The sequence below is a fragment of the Lepidothrix coronata genome, unplaced genomic scaffold (assembly GCF_001604755.1).
Source record: "Lepidothrix coronata isolate B3197 unplaced genomic scaffold, Lepidothrix_coronata-1.0 Scaffold190, whole genome shotgun sequence".
Classification (NCBI taxonomy): domain Eukaryota; kingdom Metazoa; phylum Chordata; class Aves; order Passeriformes; family Pipridae; genus Lepidothrix; species Lepidothrix coronata.
In genome coordinates this window covers 312,211-331,877 of record NW_016690370.1, presented here as the reverse complement: position 1 = coordinate 331,877, position 19,667 = coordinate 312,211, and the positions used below count along the sequence as shown (strand labels likewise).

The 19,667-nt window shown below is 49.2% G+C and overlaps 1 protein-coding gene and 1 long non-coding RNA gene across 4 annotated transcripts in view; one reads left to right on the top strand and one right to left on the bottom strand.

Annotated features, from left to right (window-relative positions):
• The first annotated feature begins 87 nt into the window (after nucleotides 1-87).
• On the top strand, nucleotides 88-8,625 carry LOC108505442. Of its 3 annotated transcripts, XR_001877509.1 has the most exons (6): nucleotides 88-1,919; nucleotides 2,287-2,433; nucleotides 4,577-4,754; nucleotides 5,675-5,833; nucleotides 7,079-7,218; nucleotides 8,187-8,625. It is a non-coding gene; the product is annotated as an uncharacterized LOC108505442 (long non-coding RNA). The 3 variants fall into 3 exon arrangements; XR_001877508.1 differs by lacking the exon at nucleotides 5,675-5,833 and having other exon boundaries at nucleotides 90-1,919; nucleotides 7,041-7,218; XR_001877510.1 differs by lacking the exon at nucleotides 5,675-5,833 and having other exon boundaries at nucleotides 91-1,919.
• Nucleotides 8,626-9,244: 619 nt separating this feature from the next.
• LEKR1 (leucine, glutamate and lysine rich 1) overlaps nucleotides 9,245-19,667 on the bottom strand; it is a 32,507-nt gene continuing 22,084 nt past the window's right edge. The window contains exons 6-11 of the mRNA XM_017831361.1: nucleotides 17,059-17,140; nucleotides 15,462-15,539; nucleotides 15,026-15,229; nucleotides 13,830-13,923; nucleotides 11,386-11,538; nucleotides 9,245-10,456 (exon numbers count right to left, since the gene is read on the bottom strand). Of these exons, the coding sequence (XP_017686850.1) occupies nucleotides 10,145-10,456; nucleotides 11,386-11,538; nucleotides 13,830-13,923; nucleotides 15,026-15,229; nucleotides 15,462-15,539; nucleotides 17,059-17,140 (923 nt within the window). The 3' untranslated portion in view covers nucleotides 9,245-10,144. The remainder of the gene's footprint in view (nucleotides 10,457-11,385; nucleotides 11,539-13,829; nucleotides 13,924-15,025; nucleotides 15,230-15,461; nucleotides 15,540-17,058; nucleotides 17,141-19,667) is intronic.

The following is a 19,667-nucleotide window of genomic DNA, read 5'->3' as shown; positions in this document are numbered from 1 at the left end:
AGGAGCTGGGTCTGATTCCTACAGCTGCTGCTCAGGTGGTACCAAGACCTGAAACCCACAGTGGTGAGGAGTTTGCTGTCCTTGCTGACCCAGAGTCCAGCATGGAAAGACCTTTTCCCTCCCTAAATGCCTCTCCACTTCCCTGCCGAGGGTGACCTGGCTGGAATGTCGAGCTGCAGAGCCCAGGTGGGGGCAGGTCTGGCCCCTGGGACTGTGGGAGCAGTGCCAGTCTGGGTGCCCACACCCTGCAGGCCTCAAATAGGAGAGGGAAACCGGCTGAGCAGAACCTTCCTGAGCTGGAGCTTTCCTGCCCCGTGTCCTGCTGGGCCCCGGCTGCAGCTGCACCCTGGAAATGCAAAAGTGAACATGTATTTTTGAAAGGGAGAAGAGAAAATGTCTTCTCTGTTTCTTGGTTACCACCATGGTTTTTTAATCTGTAATAACTGTGTTTTGTGTGTGTTGCTTTCAGGAAAATACATTTGTTACCATGGCAACAAGAGTAGCTTTTCCCCCAGATCCCAGTGCTCGGATAGTCGAGGGCAACAGTGGAATCCCAGGGCCGCAGGAGCAGCAGGATTGCCTGGAGCTCCCTTGGACTGGGGATTTGGGTGTGGGGGTGACACTGGGGGCTCAGCTCTGTGTGTGTGAGCACTAACAACCCTCTGTGCTTCCAGTGCTGGGCAGAGATGGAGCTGCAACGTGGAGTTCAACGGCTGGAGATGAACAGCCACACACCATCTGCTCACTGACAGGCAATGAGAGGTTTGCTGTTCTCTCCATGGGGAAAAACTCTCCAGCCAGTGGTGGATGAAGTGATGGATGGTGGCCTCAGCCACCCAAGAGCTCTGCCAGCCGTGGGCTCTGGGGTTGGTGGTTGCTGAGGTAAAAGCAGCAGGACTTTCCCAATGCCAGGAGTTCCAGGTCAGAGCTGTCAGGAGGAGGAGCCCACTGTGGGTGAGCTGAGAGTCACTGCCTGGGCCCCTTGCTTGTGGGCTCTGTGGGGGGAGAACTCTGGCAGGGTGATGGTCCTGAGTGGCTGCAGCCCCATAATGCCCCTGTTCCTGGAGGACTTGTCAAGGCTCTGCTGGACACGAGAGCCAGAAATCTCACTGTGACAGTCGCTGTCTCTGCCGAGCCTTTGAAGGGCCATGTGTGTTCCCTGAGCTCTACATCACTAAAATGAATCCCCTGAGAGGGCTGGTTGGCTTCAATCACACTGACCCCCAGCGTCCCTCAGGGCTGCACTCACCTCTCTCAGTAGCTGACAGGGATTTTTCTTTAAGATTTGTTATTTTTAAATTCCTTGGTGTCTTCCATGTTCTTGGGTCACTAAGGGGAACCTCCAGCAGCACAAACACCTCTGACATCCAAAAGCCTCCAAGCAGCAGGAGGGCCTCAGCACAGCTCCTGCCTGGAGCCCCCAGCTCTGCTTCCCTGCAGACCCAGGCAGGGGGAATAAACACTGATGGATGTGTTTGAGAAGTGAGACAGAGCTTCGAGTGCCCAGCACTGACCTTTGGTGTCTCACTGCCCTGATTGTCACCTGCAGGGGCTTTGTCCTGCCCAGTGCAGCAGTGGAGTGTGCAGGTGAAACACCAGGAATTAAGATTTTGGTCCTTCCTGTCCATCTTCCCCAGGATTTTCATGGATGGTGTCTCCTGGGCTGTCACAGCACGCAGAGGTGGCTCAGGCTGAACCTCAAGCCCAGATGGACACGCGCAAATGTTGGCTGAGCACTGGCAGAGTGGAGCCCTCCTGGGAATGGCAGCTGGGGGAGGCAGGAATGGGAGCTGTGTCTCACCCTGAGGCACAGTCCCCTGGCTGGGATGGATCCAGGAAAACCAGCTCCAACAGCACCTGACTGCGAGCCTCGGGCTGCCCGTGGGAGCTGCAATCCTGAGGGAAAGGGGAGCAGGATGGTGAGAGGGGCTTGGCAGGGGGGACACGGTGGGGACACCTGTGTGGCACCGAGTGTGGCACCCACTGTGGTGCCACGGGGACAGTTCCCTGGGAAAACCAGAGTATTCCTGCACTGCCTGACAGACTGATGGGAATCAGGTGCTGCCACTGAGCTCTGGCAACCTGGGACCCACAGGGACAGGGGGACATGTCTGTCCCAGCTGAGCAGTTCTCTGGGGGCACAGGGGCTGGGGGGGTTGGTCTCACCCTCAGAGTTGCTTTTCCTCAGGGAAAAAGGTTTGTTATAATGTTTTGACTAATTGTCAACAAAGTGCTGCAAATGTTTAAAGGGATTTACATTCAGACTGTTCTGTACTTCCCTTTCAGCTTTATCACAAACCTTGGAAGGATGAACCTGGACCAGGAGCTTTGGATGGTTTGGGAAGGAGAAAAAAGAACAACATAAGGACATTCCTGATGGGAATTGGCCCAAGAGGTCCCTGTCAGGGCTTTGGCCACCCCCAAACCCCACAGGTGAGTGACAGCAGCAACAGCACACGCTGATAAGGGTCCCTTTTCCAGGAAATCTTCCCCTGGTTGCTGCTCCTGCCAGGGAATGTTCATGAAATCCATCATTTCCCATCAGGCCATCCACAAACAGCCAAGCTTGTGGCTCTCCTGTCCATGCTCCCCAGTGCTCCCTGCTCCAAAGCACAAGGTTGTTGCTTCCAAGCTCTTTGGGAAAGGAAACAAACCTATGGCTGTGGCACAGCAGAGCTCTGGCAATCAGAGGGGAAAACACTCCAGCAAAGGCAACAGCTCTCCATCCCCACCTCCTGCCTGGGCACAGCCCAGCGGGGCAGCTCAAAACAAAACAAGTTAAAATTAGCAAAGCTGGCCTGAAAAAAAGTCCTTATATTGCAGTAGAGGGGGAAAATTGACAAAAGTTACCATTTTTGTCTTAGGGTAGAAAATCCCTTGTCATGGGTTTGCTGGAGAGGACAAGGGGCTCATGGACCCACCTCAAGCAGTCCCAACACCGCTGGGGATCCCAGGGATGCTGTGCACCCCTCACTCCTGGGAATGCTGTGGACCTCTCACTCCTGGGAATGCTGGGCACCCCTCACTCCCGGGAATGCTGCCGCTGCTCCCGCTGCCATTCAGGGTTCGTTCTGTAGGTGGAAGTGTTGCAGAGCCCAGCTGAGCATTCCCAGCTGAGCATTCCCTGCTGAGGATTCCCGGGCTTTGCCGGAACCCAGCACAGCAACCCCCAGGAGAGCTGGCAGGGAGGGGACAGGGTCCTGCCCCGGGGCAGCCCCATGCAGGGGGTCAGACACTCAGCTGACACCCGAATTCCAGCTGTGGGGATGGATGGGAAGCCTCGAGGGGTGATGTCACCCCCCAGCCATGTGAGATCCCCCGGTGCTGACCAGTGACAGCCGGTGTAACACTCCCTGTGCTGGGCTGTGCCAGCTGGGGGGTTCAACCTGAATTACCCTGCAAGGAGGGTTACAGTGGGGTCACTCAGCACAGCTGAGCTCCCCGAGGGCCTGGCACAAGTTTCCCAGGGAAGCTGTGGCTGCCCCATCCCAGGAAGTGTCCAAGGCCAGGTTGGACTGGGCTTGGAGCAACCTGGTCTGTGGAAGGTGTGGGGACAGGACCTGCCCCTCCTCCCTCCACCAGCACCGTGGAACAGCTCCCAAGGGCCGTGATTTCTGTCAAGGAAATCATTTCCCAGCAGCTGCTGCAGAGAGAGCCCCAGGAAATACAACAGGGATTGATCAGAGCTGTTGGCCTGGTCCTGCTGTTCCCCCAGAGCTCTGATAGCCGAGAGGAAACAGCCGTGGGAAGGATAATAATTGAGTCTCCTGGGGCCTTACCAGTCCTGCTGGGGAAGGGTTTCTGTGCCCCAGTGAAGTCCAGGTGAGTGGAGCAGGGCTTTTGATCCCACTGAGGCAGTTGCAGGTCCTGGGCAGCTCCTGGTGTGTGCCCTGTGCTGAGAAAGGAGGCAAGAGGGGAAATCAACGGCAAAAGGATCTTAAACCACGTGAATCCACCGCAGGGCTCTCACCGGTTCAAACACACCCGTTCAGTGACTGGTGCATCTTCCCAAAATACCTTCCTGCCTGGGACCCGGTGTGGGGTAACCAGGAGCTGGCACCCGGGTGCCTGAGCTCCCAGGTTGGAGTGATTTGGGGCTGCGAAGCCGAGGCTTTGTTCAGAATCTAAAGGCTTTTCTATGCCACGACTTCTCTGAAAAACAAACACCCTCAGCATCTCGAGTCAGCTGGAGCTGGCTCAGAATTCCCCCCATGCTGAGGAGACACCTGCTCTGGTGACACACCGTGGAGGGGGAGGGCTGGGGCTGTCGCTGCCGCTCCTTTGGCGGGAATAAATCAACCCTCTCTGCACCGACAACATCCTCCCGCCCTCCCTCCTGCTCCCCCCGCGGTGTTTCTCTGCCGGGGGGCCCCGGGCCAGCATTCCCAGCGCACAGTGTTTGTATCCACACGATGTTCTGGACGAGCAGGACACGCAGGATGAGAGCACAGTAGTCGTTTGCCATCAAGGAAACCGCAAGCAACAAACAGAGATGTTATCTGTGACATCTGGTTCTGGTTTGGGGAGATCTGTCTGCCCGTGTTAATGGGATGGCTCGCGGCTGTTTTTGTTTTAGGACTCCTCGTGGGTTCCCTTGGCAACAGCGAAGCCAACACGGGGATAACAGCCTGGGAACACAAAGGCAGCACTGACACCCTTCCCCTCAGCAGCCAAGGACGAGAGCTGGTGACAGCGACCTTGGGACAGGCCAGCTCGATGGGAAGGTGTCCCCAGCCAACCTTTCAACGCCCCAGGTAAGAGATTTTAAGAAGCTGTGCTGGGGGGTTCGTGGGATAACAGCCCCCCAAAGCACATCCAGGTGCCTCCAATTGAACCCTGCCATGGGTGCTGTGCCTCCCCTGGGAGCAGCACTGGGCACAGGATAAAACCCAGGGGTTTGCTGATTACAAGACCAAGATGTGTCACTTTAAACAAAATCCCCAGACCAGACCCTGGGCTTTGGGTGAGAGGTGCCAACCCCTGTCCTGTGCCATAGAATCCTTGAATCCCAGACTGGTTTGTGTTGGAAGAGTTAAAGACCATCCCGTTCCACCCCTGCCATGGGCAGGGACACCTTCCACTAGCCCAGGTTGCTCCAAGCCCTGTCCAACCTGGCCTTGGACACTTCCAGGGATGGGGCAGCCACAGCTTCTCTGGGCACCCTGTGTCCTGCTCACGCTCTCAGGGTTATGGTGATCTCAGGGTTTAAGGTCCAGGAATCGTTTTCCCTGGGTTGGGCACACCTGTGACTCCTCCTCATGGACTCTTTCCCTGGAGATGACTCCAGCAGGTTTGTAACATCCTTGCCTAAAAGGAGCCAGAGAAAAGGATTTCTATGAATATCTCTGAATATTAATTCATAGAAAATCCTGGTCTTGAGAACCAACTTTTATCCAGGGATCAGAAATCCAAGTTCTCCCCCAGTGCAGCTTGGAGCAGATGAATTAATGCCTCGTTCAGCTCCAGTTACAGCTTCCAACCCCCTCCAGGGAGGTGCTGGTGTTATATTTAGAAGGAATCTACAAAAACAACCCCCAAAAAAGACATCAGCAAACAGAAGGAAGTTGGCAACAACCTCTGAGGCAAAGCTGCTACTTGGTTGCCCCTGTCTGGCCCTTCCTGGGCAGTCTCAGCTGTTCCCGAGGAGCCTTTTCTGGGTCCTTTTCCCCCAAAGGCACACGTGGTTCTTTGTTGGGAACTTGCCGGTGATTGAAGTGACCCCTCGCTCCTGGTAACTCCAAACAAACACTGCGGCTCGTGCGGCGCTGCCCGTGCTCAGGAAGCAGCTGGAGGGATGGAGGGACGAGGCTGGGATGGATTCCCATAAAAGCCAGTGAGTCACGGGAACACGTCCAGGAGCGGGGTCAGCGCCGGTTCCCGGGGAGGTTCCTCAGACATCTCCCCCTGCAGCTCCATCCCTGGATGGGGAAGAGTGGCTGGAACCCAAACACAGCCCAGGGGAGCCTCACCCCACCTTCTGCTGCCAAGGAAGAGCTGCTCATCCATGGGCATGGGAAAAGGGGAGTAAAGGGAGAGCAGTGCACAGGTTACGGGGCCTGGAGGGACAGGACACAGGGAATGGCTTCCCACTGCCAGAGGGGAGGGTCAGGTGGGATATTGGGAAGGAATTCCTGGCTGTGAGGGTGGGGAGGCCCTGGCACAGGTTGCCCAGGGAAGCTGTGGCTGCCCCATCCCTGGGAGTGTCCAAGGCCAGGTTGGACAGGGCTTGGACCAGCCTGGATAGGGGAAGGTGTCCCTGCCTGTGGAATGAGATGAGCTTTAAGGTCCCTCCCACCCAAACCAGTCTGTGACTGCAATTCTGTGAATTTCAAAATACATTAAATGTGTTTTGGGAATAGGAGGATCCCCAAAAGAAACCATTCCCTGTAGATTTCTGGGTTTGAGGAAGCAGCAAGCCCAGGTTTTAGAGGCAAAAAGGACTCATTGTTTTGACAGTTGGAAATCAACTGATTTTTAGAAGATATAAAAATGTGCTCAGGGCTTATCGTGAGCTGGGAGCAGCTCACAGGGCAATGCCAGATGCTCCTTTTTCCACCACACAAATTTTATTTCTGGTGTCAAAATCTCTTCAACAGTAATCTCTGGCAGGGCCCTTTTCATTATCCCATCCCAATTCATTTGTGCTCTGCTGGGAGGATGAAAGCCCCACATTAGTGCTCAGCCTATTAATTTATAGTTTTCTCCCTGTTACAACTGCTTTTAGAGTTTATTCTTCCTCCAGCAGGACACACTGAACCACCTGTAACCAGCAAAGATGAAATCCAACATCCAATTTCCATGATGTAAATAAGCCCCCATTTAAAAAAAAATAAAATTAAAGGGAGGGTATCTCAGAAATTTCCCCAATTTCATTCTTCTGCTCTTTTTTTCGGTATTAGAAACACACAGTGCAAAGGAAGTCAGTCTGTCTTTTATTTTGGTTAATATATTTTAATGATATGTGGCATCAACTGGCTCCAGTTTCTATTTCATGCACTTTCAATGCTGCTGAGAAAAATTAAAATGCTTTTTTCCTGCAGTCTAATTTCTTCTTTTGTGGAAAAACTCCACCTGCAAGGCACAGGCTGGATCCCAGATCCTACAACACCTCAGAGCAAGGGCTCTTCGTCATCTTTAATCCACGAGGCACATCAGCACTTTGGTTTGTGATTTCCCAGTGGGAATGAAAGCTGGACACACATGGGAAGCACATCTATGGTAAGTGATAATCTAATTTCCTATTGAAGGAGCAGCAGGACCAGCCATGGGCTGGACTCTTTCTGTGGAGAACATTAAATTCTGGGCAACTTTCAGTGGAAAACTGTCCCCCATGAGGCCCTGACTGACTGCTTGAAATCCCACTGCTCCCTCTTGTCCTGGCACTTGTTATCTGGGAGAAGAGACTGATCCCATCTGACTCCACCCTCCTGGGAGCTCTAATAGGGATGGGTTTGGCCCCAAGAGAGGTTTGGCCAAGCCACGGGTGAGGTTTGGTGCCACACAGAGCCCCAGACCAGCACCACCGACCCTGCCCAGAGGAACCAGGCCTGGCACGGTGGGATTAACCCTTCAGGGAAAGGTTTAGGGCTGGAGGAACTGCTGTTCCACATCAGGCAACAGCACCAGCTCTGACATGGGCAAAGAGAAGCCTGTCCATCAGGGAAGGACACGGCACCCTGGTGCCATGGGATGTTTTCTCCAAGGGAAGGGCTGGAATGCTGCCATGGCCCCGGGGGCAGATCTGTTCCAAGCCTGGAGATTTGTTTAGTGCTCCCTCATGCCAGGAGTCCTGGAGTGCAAGGTCTCTGACACCACTCCTGCGAGAAATATTCCCTGCAGGAAGCTCGATTTCCTAAAAATCCAGTGCTGTGATGAGGTGTCCACATGCTCAGGGCACTTTGTGCTGCTGCCTTTAACCCCGGGACAAAACCAGCCTGTAACCTCTCCCTGACATGGAGACATTCATGGGGCTGGTTTTACAGGCCAGTCCAAGAGCTTTCCTGACATTTCCGTATTTTGCTCATTGCTGAGCAGCAGGAGCTCTGGCTTCCTGGGAGGGAGGGGGAGAAAGGAAATATTTGTTCTCCACTTGGTTTGGATCCAGGGTTCAGACCTTCCCTCATGTTCCAAACGTTGTCCTGTGTCTCTCTCCTCACTTTCCGTGCTGATCCTCTCTGGACACACAGACTTTACTACAGCTGCTGTCACGGGACAGAAACAGGGAGCTGGTGGATGAGAGCCTGGATTTTAAATCATGGAATCACAGACTGGCTTGGGCTGGAAGGAGCTTAGAGCTCATCTCATTCCACCCCCTGCCATGGGCAGGGACACCTTCCACTAGCCCAGGCTGCTCCAACCCCCTCCAACTCGGATTCTATGAGGATTGGCCATCATTCCCTGCCCTTTGGCAGGGGGTTGGAACTGGATGAGCTTTAAGGTCCCTTCCAACCCAAACCTTCTGGAATTCCATGGTTTTAATTCCTCCTCTGAAGATGTGCCCCTCTTGGAGAGACTCTTCTGTTACTTTTCTCCTCTTGGAAGGTAAACAGCATTTCATTACACGATTAATAAACCCACGGACAAACCAACGTTATTGCAACAAAAATAAATAAAAATTTAACTGAATTTCAGGTTGTAGAAATGGATGGATTGCACTGGCAAGGATTTGCCCCCGGTGTCCATAAGCCAAGGGTCCTTTGAAGGCCTGGGTCGTTTCCCAGGCTGTGGAGGTGTCATAGCTGGCTGGGCCGGCGGGTTATCCCGGGAATGCTCCTGCTCCTGGGCTCGGGGAGCGAGGCCGCCCTTCCCCGGGGGGCGTGGGGGGGGCTGGGCCCCGCCGATCCCGGGCTGTGCCGGCCGGCAGCGGCTCCCTTGGCGGCTCTGGGCATTCCCAGGGCTCCGGAGAGCCGCAGTTCCCTGCCGGCAGCGGGGCCGGCCCGGGAGCGGGGCCAGGGCGGCCCCGGGAAGGTCCCGCTGAGCCTCCGCAGCTCCAGCACCTGCTCGCGGGCCCTGCTGAGCGCGGCCGTGAGCCCGCAGCGCTCCTCGCACTCCCGGCGCACCGTCTCCTGGAGCAGGGAATTCTGCAACACAAACACACGCTTGGCACCGGCTCGGGGGATGTGGAACACGCCCCGCTCCCCTCCTGCCCTCCCGGGGCACTCCCGGGACACGGCAGCGCTTCCAGCCCGGCCGCTCCATCTGAGGGAAGTGCTCGGGAGCCATCCCGGCTCTGCTGCCCGGCTGGGAGCTGGGAATGCTGCTCCTGGGAAGGTTCAGTGCCACTGCACCACCTCCCTCTGACCCTTTCCTACATAACCCTCCTTATGGAAGGGCACGAGCTGTGTGGAATCATGGAAAGGCCATCGAGTCCAACCACTCTGCCAAGGCCACCCCTGATCCACGTCCCCATCCCAGGTCAGGGCAGGACTGACAGACCCACTGCCAACATCCCTCCAATTCACCCACACTGTTCCTGAACCTTTGCCAAGGAAGACATAAATACCAACCCCGGCCCTAATTCATTTTGAAGAGTTTAATTTTCACTGTTTCCCAATTTTTTTCTGCCACTGAATTGCTTCGGACATTCCAGCCTAATCTTATCTGCAGTCCCTGACTGCACATTTCTCATGGAGCAGCCCAGCTCTCTCCTCCCTTCCCATTCTATTCCAAGCATTCAGCAAATGCTTGAGGTCAGAATATCCATCACTCCAGCTCCTCTTTGCAGTGGAGTCATTTCCATGCATTCCTGTGTCAGGGAACTGTGGCTGGGCTGGGGGGAGCTGGGACACAGTTCAAAGAGTGGGAAGTGAGAAATGTCCATGACTTCCACTCCAAAAACATGGGGAATTCTTTGTTGTTCACTCATGTTTGTGTAGCATAACTGAGGCTACAGGCTGAGAAAGAAATATCCTGCAGGACTTGAAAAATATAAATATTGTTCAATAAAACACAATAAACCCCCAGTTTAAGTGTTTGCTGAATTAAAACTTCCTGTATTTAGTAATCTACTGTATTTATGAAATTATCATGGTCTTGGTTTAGCAATCTTTGCATTTCAAGGGGTTTTCTGGTCTGAAAAACAGATACTTTGAATGATGTTAGAAATCACATGTCTCCAAGTAAAAATAGCCAGGCATTTCCTGGGTCATGTTCCTACCTCCTCCTGGACTTGACTCAAGCTGTGAATCAGCTGTGTCCTCTCCTGGGTTAATTTTTCCAGTTCATCTGACTTGTGCTTCATTTCTTTCCTCAGTTTATCCAGAAATGATTCGTTGTTGTTCTTTTCCATCGTCAGCTGAAATTCAAGTTCACTGATCAGTCTTTTAAGGCTCTGAATTTCTTTCTCCTTGTCTCCATCTTTCTCTGCAAGTTTCATCTGGGCATCCTGGAGCTTCTTCTCAAGGATTTCTGTCTCCATCCTTAAGCTCTTGGTGGCACTGGATATTAAACCTGGTATCTGCACGAGATCAGACAAAAAGTGCATTCATCTACAGTCAGTATTTTTGTACAGAGAGAATTAATATCAGACAAATGTTGACTTGAGAAAAAAAAACAACAAATTCAAACACACATGTCCTCAGAGACAAATTCAAAGCACTGAATTTACAGAATGCCCTCAGAGGGTGTCAGAGAGCTGTAATTAATCAACACTCAGAACAGAGAGATTAATTAGTATGTTCAAGACCAAATAGAGAAATCGAGGTAAAAATGGGAAAATTTCAAGTCAGTGTTTCTTCAGGGTCTTAAAATCACAACCAAATATTTGTCAGGTGAACAAAGGCAAAGTGTTCTTTCCATCTCTAAAGCACCATGCAATGTCATAACTTTTAAATAACAGTGTAATTTCATCAAATTCCTTTTTCCTCAGATTTCTCAAGAATTGTGCCAAATCCTTTGAGAAGGTTATAGGTAAAATTGTTGAATTTCTACATAAAACTCAAGAATCTGGAGCTCTGGGGAGCTGGGAACGGCCAACCCCACCTGATGCCACCTCCAGCAGAGCCCAGAAGGTGGGAACTGGCCCTTTGGGAAGGGGAAAAACCACGTGGATGGGTTTGTGGGAACTCATCATAGTCTGAAACAGTCCCAAGGTTTTGCAAAATGATGATGTCAGATTGAAAATTGAAATCCAGGGACACAGATGGGAAGAGAAAATATGACAACAAAGAACTTCCACACCATTTCACTTGAACTGGAATAGTTATTTTTTGCCTGTTCCATCAAAAAAATAAATTATATACCGGTCCTATATTAAGACTGGGGAAAAACACTGTATCATCTAGACAGAGGATGACACATAAAGGGGGTTTTATTCCTTCCCATTCCGGTTTTCAACAGTTTTATCTGATCTGCTGCCACGAGAGTTTTCTCCTGAGCATTCCACACCTTCTTCTGCAGCTCCTCGTGGTCTCGCTGGTACTTTGTGATCAGCTCCTGCTGTTTCTGCCTCTCCAGGTCCAGTTCCACCCTGGCCTCCTCCTTGACTTTCAGAATTGCCTCTTTCTGCCGAGCCTCTCCTTTGGCCAGATCCATTTCCAGCTGGGGAACAAGAGGGTTTCAGTCACACAGAGCAGCCCAACTTCTAATATATTCCCTTTCCAACAGGGCCTTAAGGGAAGTGATGGGGAATTTGGCAGCCTGAGATTCTGGGCACTGAACAAACACTTCCGACCCACTGGAGCCCGGCCAGGGAACGCTCCTGCTCCAGAGCTCACAGAGTCACAGCCCAGGAGTCTCCAGCGGCTCTGGATCCCTAAATTTAGGCAGCTGGACTTCACACTAAATCACTATGAACACACTGAATTACAAAACCCTTGGCTGGGTCCTGAGCCAGATGATCCTGCTGGAAGGGTTTGCTCTGGAGGTGAAACTCTGTCGGCACCGGTTCCAAAAGCAGCAAAATGACACAGCCACAAAATCACAGAATGGGTTGGGTCGGGAGGGACTTTAAAGCTTGGAAACACCAGAAATCCAGGGAAAGGAGCATCAGAGGAACCTCCCCAGAACCTCTCAGACACCTGTGCTGTGCCAATGGGTCATTGCCCAGTCGAGGCTCAAAAAATGGAGAACCCAAAGTGAATGAGTTCCAAATTCCGGGTAAAACATCCCAGCCCTTAAAGCATCTCAAATAATTAACATCAGAAACTCAAACCTGAAAGTTCAGCCATCGTTTCCTGAACAGAAGAGCCTGGGTTCTGGAGGAAACACTGAAGGCTGTATTTAGGAAAATACTTTTCCTGCCCCAGGATGTTAATGTTCTATTTGTGCAGGCTGGGTTCTAATGGATTTAATTGCACCAGGCTGAGAGGCACATCAAGCACACAACTCCAACCCAATTACTTCAAATTATTAAAAGAAGAAAAGCCCAGAATGAGCTTAATTACAATTATCTTAATTTCACACACTAATTATGAGCAAAAGTATAACAAATCTCCCTAAACTCTTTTCTCTGGAGGGAAAAGATAAACTGGAAATATTTTCATTATTTTTTAAAATCAAAATAGAGGCAACTATGGGGTGGAAGAGGTGCAAATCCCCCACTAAGGTTTAGATTAAAATTGGTATATTTTTAAGATCCTCAAAGTAGACTCTTCTTCCTCCTCTTCTCCTTCTCCTCCTTCTTCTTCTTATTGTTATTATTTTAATGATATTTTAGTATTATTACTATACTAATGATAATAACAATAAATGAAAACAATTCCTGGTTTATCTCTATTTTAAACAGAAATCTTGCCCACTTGCTGCTCCCAATGGCACAGTGACCCAAACCAACCATTGTCCCTTTATCACGTTGTTGATTTTTTGGTTGCTGAGCACATTTTTGGAGCCCTTCCCTGTGCTGCATTTTAATGATCCCAAAGCTGTAATTGCTCCCTCTGCCTCCCACCAATCTTTATCTGGTTCCCATGTCAGGCTGAACAACACTCTGTGATTATGGAGCCAGTGTGATCTCCTTCCCAAATTACACCCTGTGACATGGAGGTGAAGATGTTTCCAAAGGGATGGAACTGATCTTAATTGCTACCAGTCCCCAGATCTCCCAGAGACTCAGGAAAGCTTTCAGACACTTATCACCCACTGAAGCAAAAAATACAGTCACCAATTATGTCAGGATTAAATCAGACAAGTCAGAATTATTGTTCAACTCTGCTTTTAAATTTTCCTTCACATATAAATATATATATTTTTTAATTTCCTGTGTTCAGTTTGGGGTTTTTTGGTGCTCGTGGCAGAAGTTGCAGAGGAGAACAGTTGACACAGTGACAGTTGTTTATGGTAAACAGCTTCCCAAATCCCACTGGAGGAGACTGGCAGGAAAACTCCTTGTACAAAGGATATTGTTGACAAGCTGTGGCTGCCCCTGGATCCCTGGAAGTGTCCAAGGCCAGGTTGGATGGGCCTTGGAGAAACGTGGGCTAGTGGAAAGTGTCCCTGCCCATGGCAGGGGGTGGAACTGGATGGGCTTTAAGGTCCCTCTAACCCAAACCAGTCCATGGTTTTATGATTCTATGAACTTCAAAATACATTAAAGGTGGTTTAGGAAATAGGAAGTTCCCCAAAACAAATTTCCTGTAAATTTATGGGTCTGAGGAACCAGCAAACCCAGAGTTCATGGGGAACAAAGACTCATGTGTTCCTGACAGAAATCAACTGATTTTTGGCTGAGTCCCTTCCAACCCAGACCATTCCATGATTCCACGATTTCAGGACACTTGGCACTTGAGGAGATCAGTCCCTGCCTCACTGTGACCACTGTGACCACTGTGACAACAGAAAATACCCCAAATAAAGCAGGAGGCAGAAGGTGCCAGGGGCCCATCCAGGGTTACCTTCTCCCTCCAGGTCTCCTCACTCCTCATCTTCTGCCTCAGCGCTTCCTGCAGCTGCTCCGTCCTGGTCTGGTGGGAAACCACCATCAGCTCCCTGGAAACCACAACAACGGGATGTGAGGATGAGCTCCACCCACAGGGGTGCAATTCCTCTCCCTTTTGTCCAGCACTCCGTGCAATAACCCCCAGGAATCCTGCCTGGAGGCACAGCGGGATCACTCAGCATTCCCACAGTGCCACCACTCGCTCCATCAATTCCATGTTTCACAGAAAATGCTGCAGCTCATCTTCCTTCCACCTCAAACGACATCTTAATATGTCTTCAATATTTCTCAAGTCAAATTTTGAAGAACACAGAAAAACTTACACTATTCAAACCAGAAATAGCACTTAGTGAACTCAGAACAACTGCTATCATTGATTAAAAAATTGTGGGGTGTTTGGAATTAAAACCACTGAGTGCTTTCTGCTGTTAAGTTACTGTTTGTTATGTGATGCCTTGTAAAGCAAAACTCCTGGAGAGCTTAAATTCTTGTAATTTATGTTATTAGCAACTTGTACACCATAAAATGCCATAACTATTCCAATACTCCAGGCTCTTGCATATGATCTTGTACTTGGTGAAGTGTAAGGGCAACTTCCCACCAGTTCAGACTGATTTTGAAGGTTCTCAGCTATGAACAAAGCTGCCTTTTTCCCTGGAATTACTTGTCAGATGTGGAAAATAAAGCACTGAGCTTCTGAGGGTTATTTTCCCTGGAATGGAATCTCCTTTGAGCACCTTTGCTTTAGACTTACCAACCTAAATCCATACTTTTTAATTACCTTGACCATAATCTACATACCCAGTTTCATTCCTGACAACCACGGGCTCGTTGTGACCATTTCAAAATGCCAAGGGGCACCAAGAGGGTTTTGTATTTAAAGATAAATGTAAAGAATATTCCCTGTACCTCTGGCACAGCTGGAACAGCTGCCCCAGAGGGGTGTTCAGGGGTTTGATTAAGCTCGAGCTGAAGCCCTGGAGAGCCAAGCAGGGCTTTTTCCCTCCTATTTTTTTTTTGCAGGATTTTTTCTTTTCTTTTCTTTTTTTTTACCATTCAAGTTTTGTTTCTCTTTCAATAATTAAAAAACCAATCCGATGAATTCCAAACTGTCAGGAATTTTCAGGACCACTTCAGCCCAGTTCCCATTACCTCTCCTGTTTCAGCATCACCACCTCCTCCTCTGTTTGGCTCAACAGAGTTTTCAGTGTCTCCAGTTCACTCTCTGATCGCCCAGTTCTTCTTTTCAGGTCTTCTTCTTTCCTCTCCTTCTCAGCCACTTCCTCCTGTAAATGTTTGCAGACTTGTTGGCAAATCAGAAGGGATTCCTCCTTTTCCTTGAGCTCTTTGGTGAGCCTGCAGGTGAAGTAAGAAAGTATCAGCACTGCAGTGACTGTATTCCGGGTTACAGACAGAAATGAAAAATTAAATATTAGACAAAAAACCCCATATGTATTTGTTAAGAAGTTAAATCTGATGACTTCACAGAAAAATAGGAAAAAATATTGTATAAAATTGCTTTAAAATCATACCATTTTTGCTCTCCTGTTCAGAAAAAGGTATTATGAAACATCATTTCAGCATTTACCTTGACTCAGAAATTCCGTTTTCGTATTTCATCTTTTTCAGTTCATTTTGACAGACTTCAAGTTCTGTTGATTTCATCCTAAAAAACATTCCAAAAAGTGTGTTATCCAAAGAAACGAGCCTTTGCTCCTGCACAACCTGGACATCACTTCTGGGTGTATTACCCAACTTGCATTTTCTATTTCAGTCAAAAGGCCACAAACAGAAAGTTCTTTCAGCTCCAGGTGAGATTTGTCATAACTGGAAGTTCCACTTCCATTGTCATCTCAGCCTGAGCAGGATCACAAATGTTGCAAACAATGATTAAAGTTTTGAGGGAAAAATTAATAAAATTGAACAAATAGCAATCTTGTAGGTGAAAGGGCTGGAAACTGCAGGTTTTGTGTCATTATGTCATCATTTCACCAATTAATAACCATGGTTAAGCTTCATATTTACATTTAAACAGATATAGAATATGTTATTTTATGAAATTGTGCCCATATTGCATTGAAATTTTAATATTACATTTGGAAAGCCCTCCCTGTTTATTTAACCATGTCCATGACATCTTTTTTCCACGCTCAATCCTTACATTATCACTGAAATACGTTGTTGCTAAGCATTCCAAATATTTGCCACTCGGTTGTGGTCAGACCCCTGAACACAGGAACTGAAACCAGAAAGTCCAGAGCAGAACAGCCTGAACCCTGTTTAAATTTCAGGAAAACATGGGAAAGGAGGGATGACAGCTGGTCTTGACATTGGCAGAACCAGTTCCTCACTCTTGAGCTAAATATTTGAGCTGGGACTGTGAGATGGAGCTCTGGGAGCTTCTCTTTCCAGGCACCTGCTGCAGTTGGCTCTGACAAGGAGCTGGTGACAGTCTGTTGTGGGTGACATTCTATTGTAGATGACATTCCATTGTTGGTGACATTCTATTGTGGATGACAGTCTATTTTTGATGACAGTCTTTTTTTTGCTCTATTAATTTAGGTTTTGCTCATTCTTCATTAAAACACAGGCATGACACAGTGAAATTCCAGCGGGGCAGGACATGGGGTGTGGGGCAGAGTCACAGCAAACTCACACTTGGGGGGCAGATAAAGAAAGAAATCGGAGCCACTGATTAAATACTAAACTTTGTGATTTGTTTTATGGCAATAAAAACCTTCTATCCCAAACCTACAGTGTAAAATCCCAGAATCCCAGACTGGTTTGGGTTGGAAGGGACATTAAAGCCCACCCAGTTCCACCCTGCCATGGGCAGGGACACCTTCCACTGGTCCAGGTTGCTCCAACCAGGCCTTGGACACTTCCAGGGATCCAGGGGCAGCCACAGCTTCTCTGAGCAACCTGTGCCACCCTCCCAGCCAAGAACTCCTTCCAATATTCCATCTAACCCTGCCCTTTGGCACTGGGAAGCCATTCCCCCTAGTCCTGTTACTACATTTCCTTGTAAAAACACTACTGCTTAGAAATCATAACATGAGGAAAAAATATTTCCTCTGCTGGTCAAAACCTTCTCAAGTCATCGTGACAAGCAGCACTTGGTGGACAGCAGTGGTTTGGTGCCTCTTTCTGTGCAGTGGGGAAGGATCCAGGGATGGGAACCTTACATTAACAGCTTCTTGTAGTGGTCCAGCTCGGCCGTCACCTTCTGCAGCTGCAGCCCAGTTGTCTCCACTTGATTTGTTAAATCTGAAAGCAGAAACGTGGGGTTTGTGTCTCCAGTTATTCTAAAATATATTCACCTTTGTCCACACTGTGGTTTGTTTCCACCTCAGACCCGTGGATCCCCAGTCCCACCTCATACAGGAGCTGTCAGATCCATCCCCAAACTATCAGCCTTCAGAAAGACTTTTTGGAAGAGAAAGTTCAAATTTCCTTGGCCTTGACTAAGCCCTTGCAAAAAATGATGGAAGTTATTTATAGAAGCACCTTCTACTCCACCTGCCACCAATGCCAAAACAAATCAACCATATTTTTGCATAACACACCTGTGATATCAAGTCCTTGGGTGCTTTGGTTCCACGAAATCAGTGGAAGGTGGGCTGAGGTCAGCTGTGCTCAGTGATGGTCTTGTGTGACCACAGCAAGTGGTGAGAGCAGCTCAGCTGCTCCTCAAAACCCCTGGCAACCAGCAGTTTATAATCCTTCACCACCCCCTCCCCGTTTCAGTTCTGTGCCTGAAAAGCCAACCTTGTTTTCCCTCAGTTCCCTGGGAATGAACCACAGAACATCCGTCCCGTGTTGAACCTGCCGAGATAAATCCCCGGTCACTGTTAAACCCCTTGTTTGTGTGACTCTCTTCTGGCCAAAACTTCTTCTCAGCTGTTTTTAAGGCTTCCCTGAGAAACTCCCCTTGTCACCAAGCCCTGCAGCCCCTCTGCCAGCCAACCCTGCCCAGCAGAGCCTGGCCCAAGCTGGGATGGTTGGTGGCATCCTCCCCTCTCTCCGAGCGGGACGTCGTGGCCCTGCACACGCAGGACACACCAGATCACCTGCAGCCCCTTCTGCTTCCTCCCCCTGGGCCTCCCTCAGCAATGGATTGCCCTGCACCCTCCTCCAAGGCCAAAGAACCCAACTTTCATTTCCTGTCATCCATCCTGACACTGCCTCGTGGAGCCAACGGCTCAGAATTCCACAGAAAAAGGGGAAACTTTGGCTTCAGCTGCCAAGCAGATGTGAGGCAGAGCACTGGGAACAACCTCACCCCCAGAGCAGGGACGTGACTTTGGGAGGACAGATTTAGCCCAGATCACTGTAGCTGGACAGCAGAGAGAGCAGAGCCCCTGCCCTCCTCACAGGCTGCCGAGGAGAAGGTTTGCCCAAACATCTGACAATTTTTAAAACTGGTATTATAGAAGATCTCTGGCAATCATTAATAACTGTGGCATTTTTTCCTCTTCCTCCATGTGGGAATATGGACACAAGTTCTGGGATAAAGGAAAAGGAGAGGGATGATGCTTATTTTGGTTCTAGTGCTTTGGGTGGTCCCTTCCAGTGCTGTTTCTTCTTTCACTCAATCTGTTTTCAGAAGTTTTCATATTCACTGAGCAGGCACAGGAGTTTTTCATGAGGGAGTAGATGGATTTAATTACACAGATGGTTTCTGCAAGTTTTCTCTAGGGAGAATTCCCACCAAAGTCACCAGGAGAGTAGAAAGTCTGGGGAATCAGACCCACACCCACAGAGACTAAATAATAGAGATTTCAATGAAAAACATGGCAAAATGAGGAAACTAATAAGCAGAATGGTAATACAAATGAAAACTTATGCTGAAAACTTGCTGAATAAAGAAAACTATATTCAAATGACTATGTAAAAATGTTCTCTGGTAATGAAAATAAAGCACATTGCAAAACATGCAAACCCAACGGAAAGCATCGAGGCTCTGTAAGACTGATACTCGCTTTAAAGCTTGAAGAAGAACCACATCTCAAAACCCTTCAGTCCAAAACCATCTCGGTATCATTGGTGTTTAATTTTAGTTATTTTTTGACTCAGAAAGGACCTCACCGTAGCCATTAACCTTGCAGTAACCTTTCAGTGGGACTCTGCTGTGACAGAGACCGAGGGGACAGAGCACAGAACGTGCACAGAGACAGGAAGAACCAAAGAAACAGAACCAAAGCTGCTTCCTCTTCCTTGGGTGAATTCCCATCAGTGCAGCCTCAAAACACCCAGCACGGAGCCTGCTCAGAACTGGCTTTCAGGAATTCAGCCACCCAGTTTGCATCCAAGGGCACAGGCTCCAGATTCTGGTGGGAAATAGCAACAACTGGTAAAGTTTTCAGTGAAAAATAAAACAAATAAGCAGTAAGCAGCCACTCTGGAAGCCATCAACTGCCCAGCTAATTCCTAACAGATTCCCAGGGAGATCAGATCAGAAGCATGCATGATAGAGCTGTGTAATTATCTACTTTTCCTGCAAAAACCTACAAAAAACCCCAAGATAATTTCTGACAATCTTGGTCTCATCTAACCAAAAGCTCAGTGGTTGATACACATGTAAGGAAAGGGTGACTATTTTTCTGTACTTAAGACTTTCTAGGGAGGTTCCTGTGCACAGCTCAGATAGATCAGAGAATCCTCACAGAATCCCAGAAAGCTTTGGGTGGCAAGGGGCCTTAAAGCCCATCCAGTTCCACCCCTGCCATGGGCAGGGACACCTTCCACTGTCCCAGGTTGCTCCAAGCCCCATCCAACCTGGCCTGGGACACTT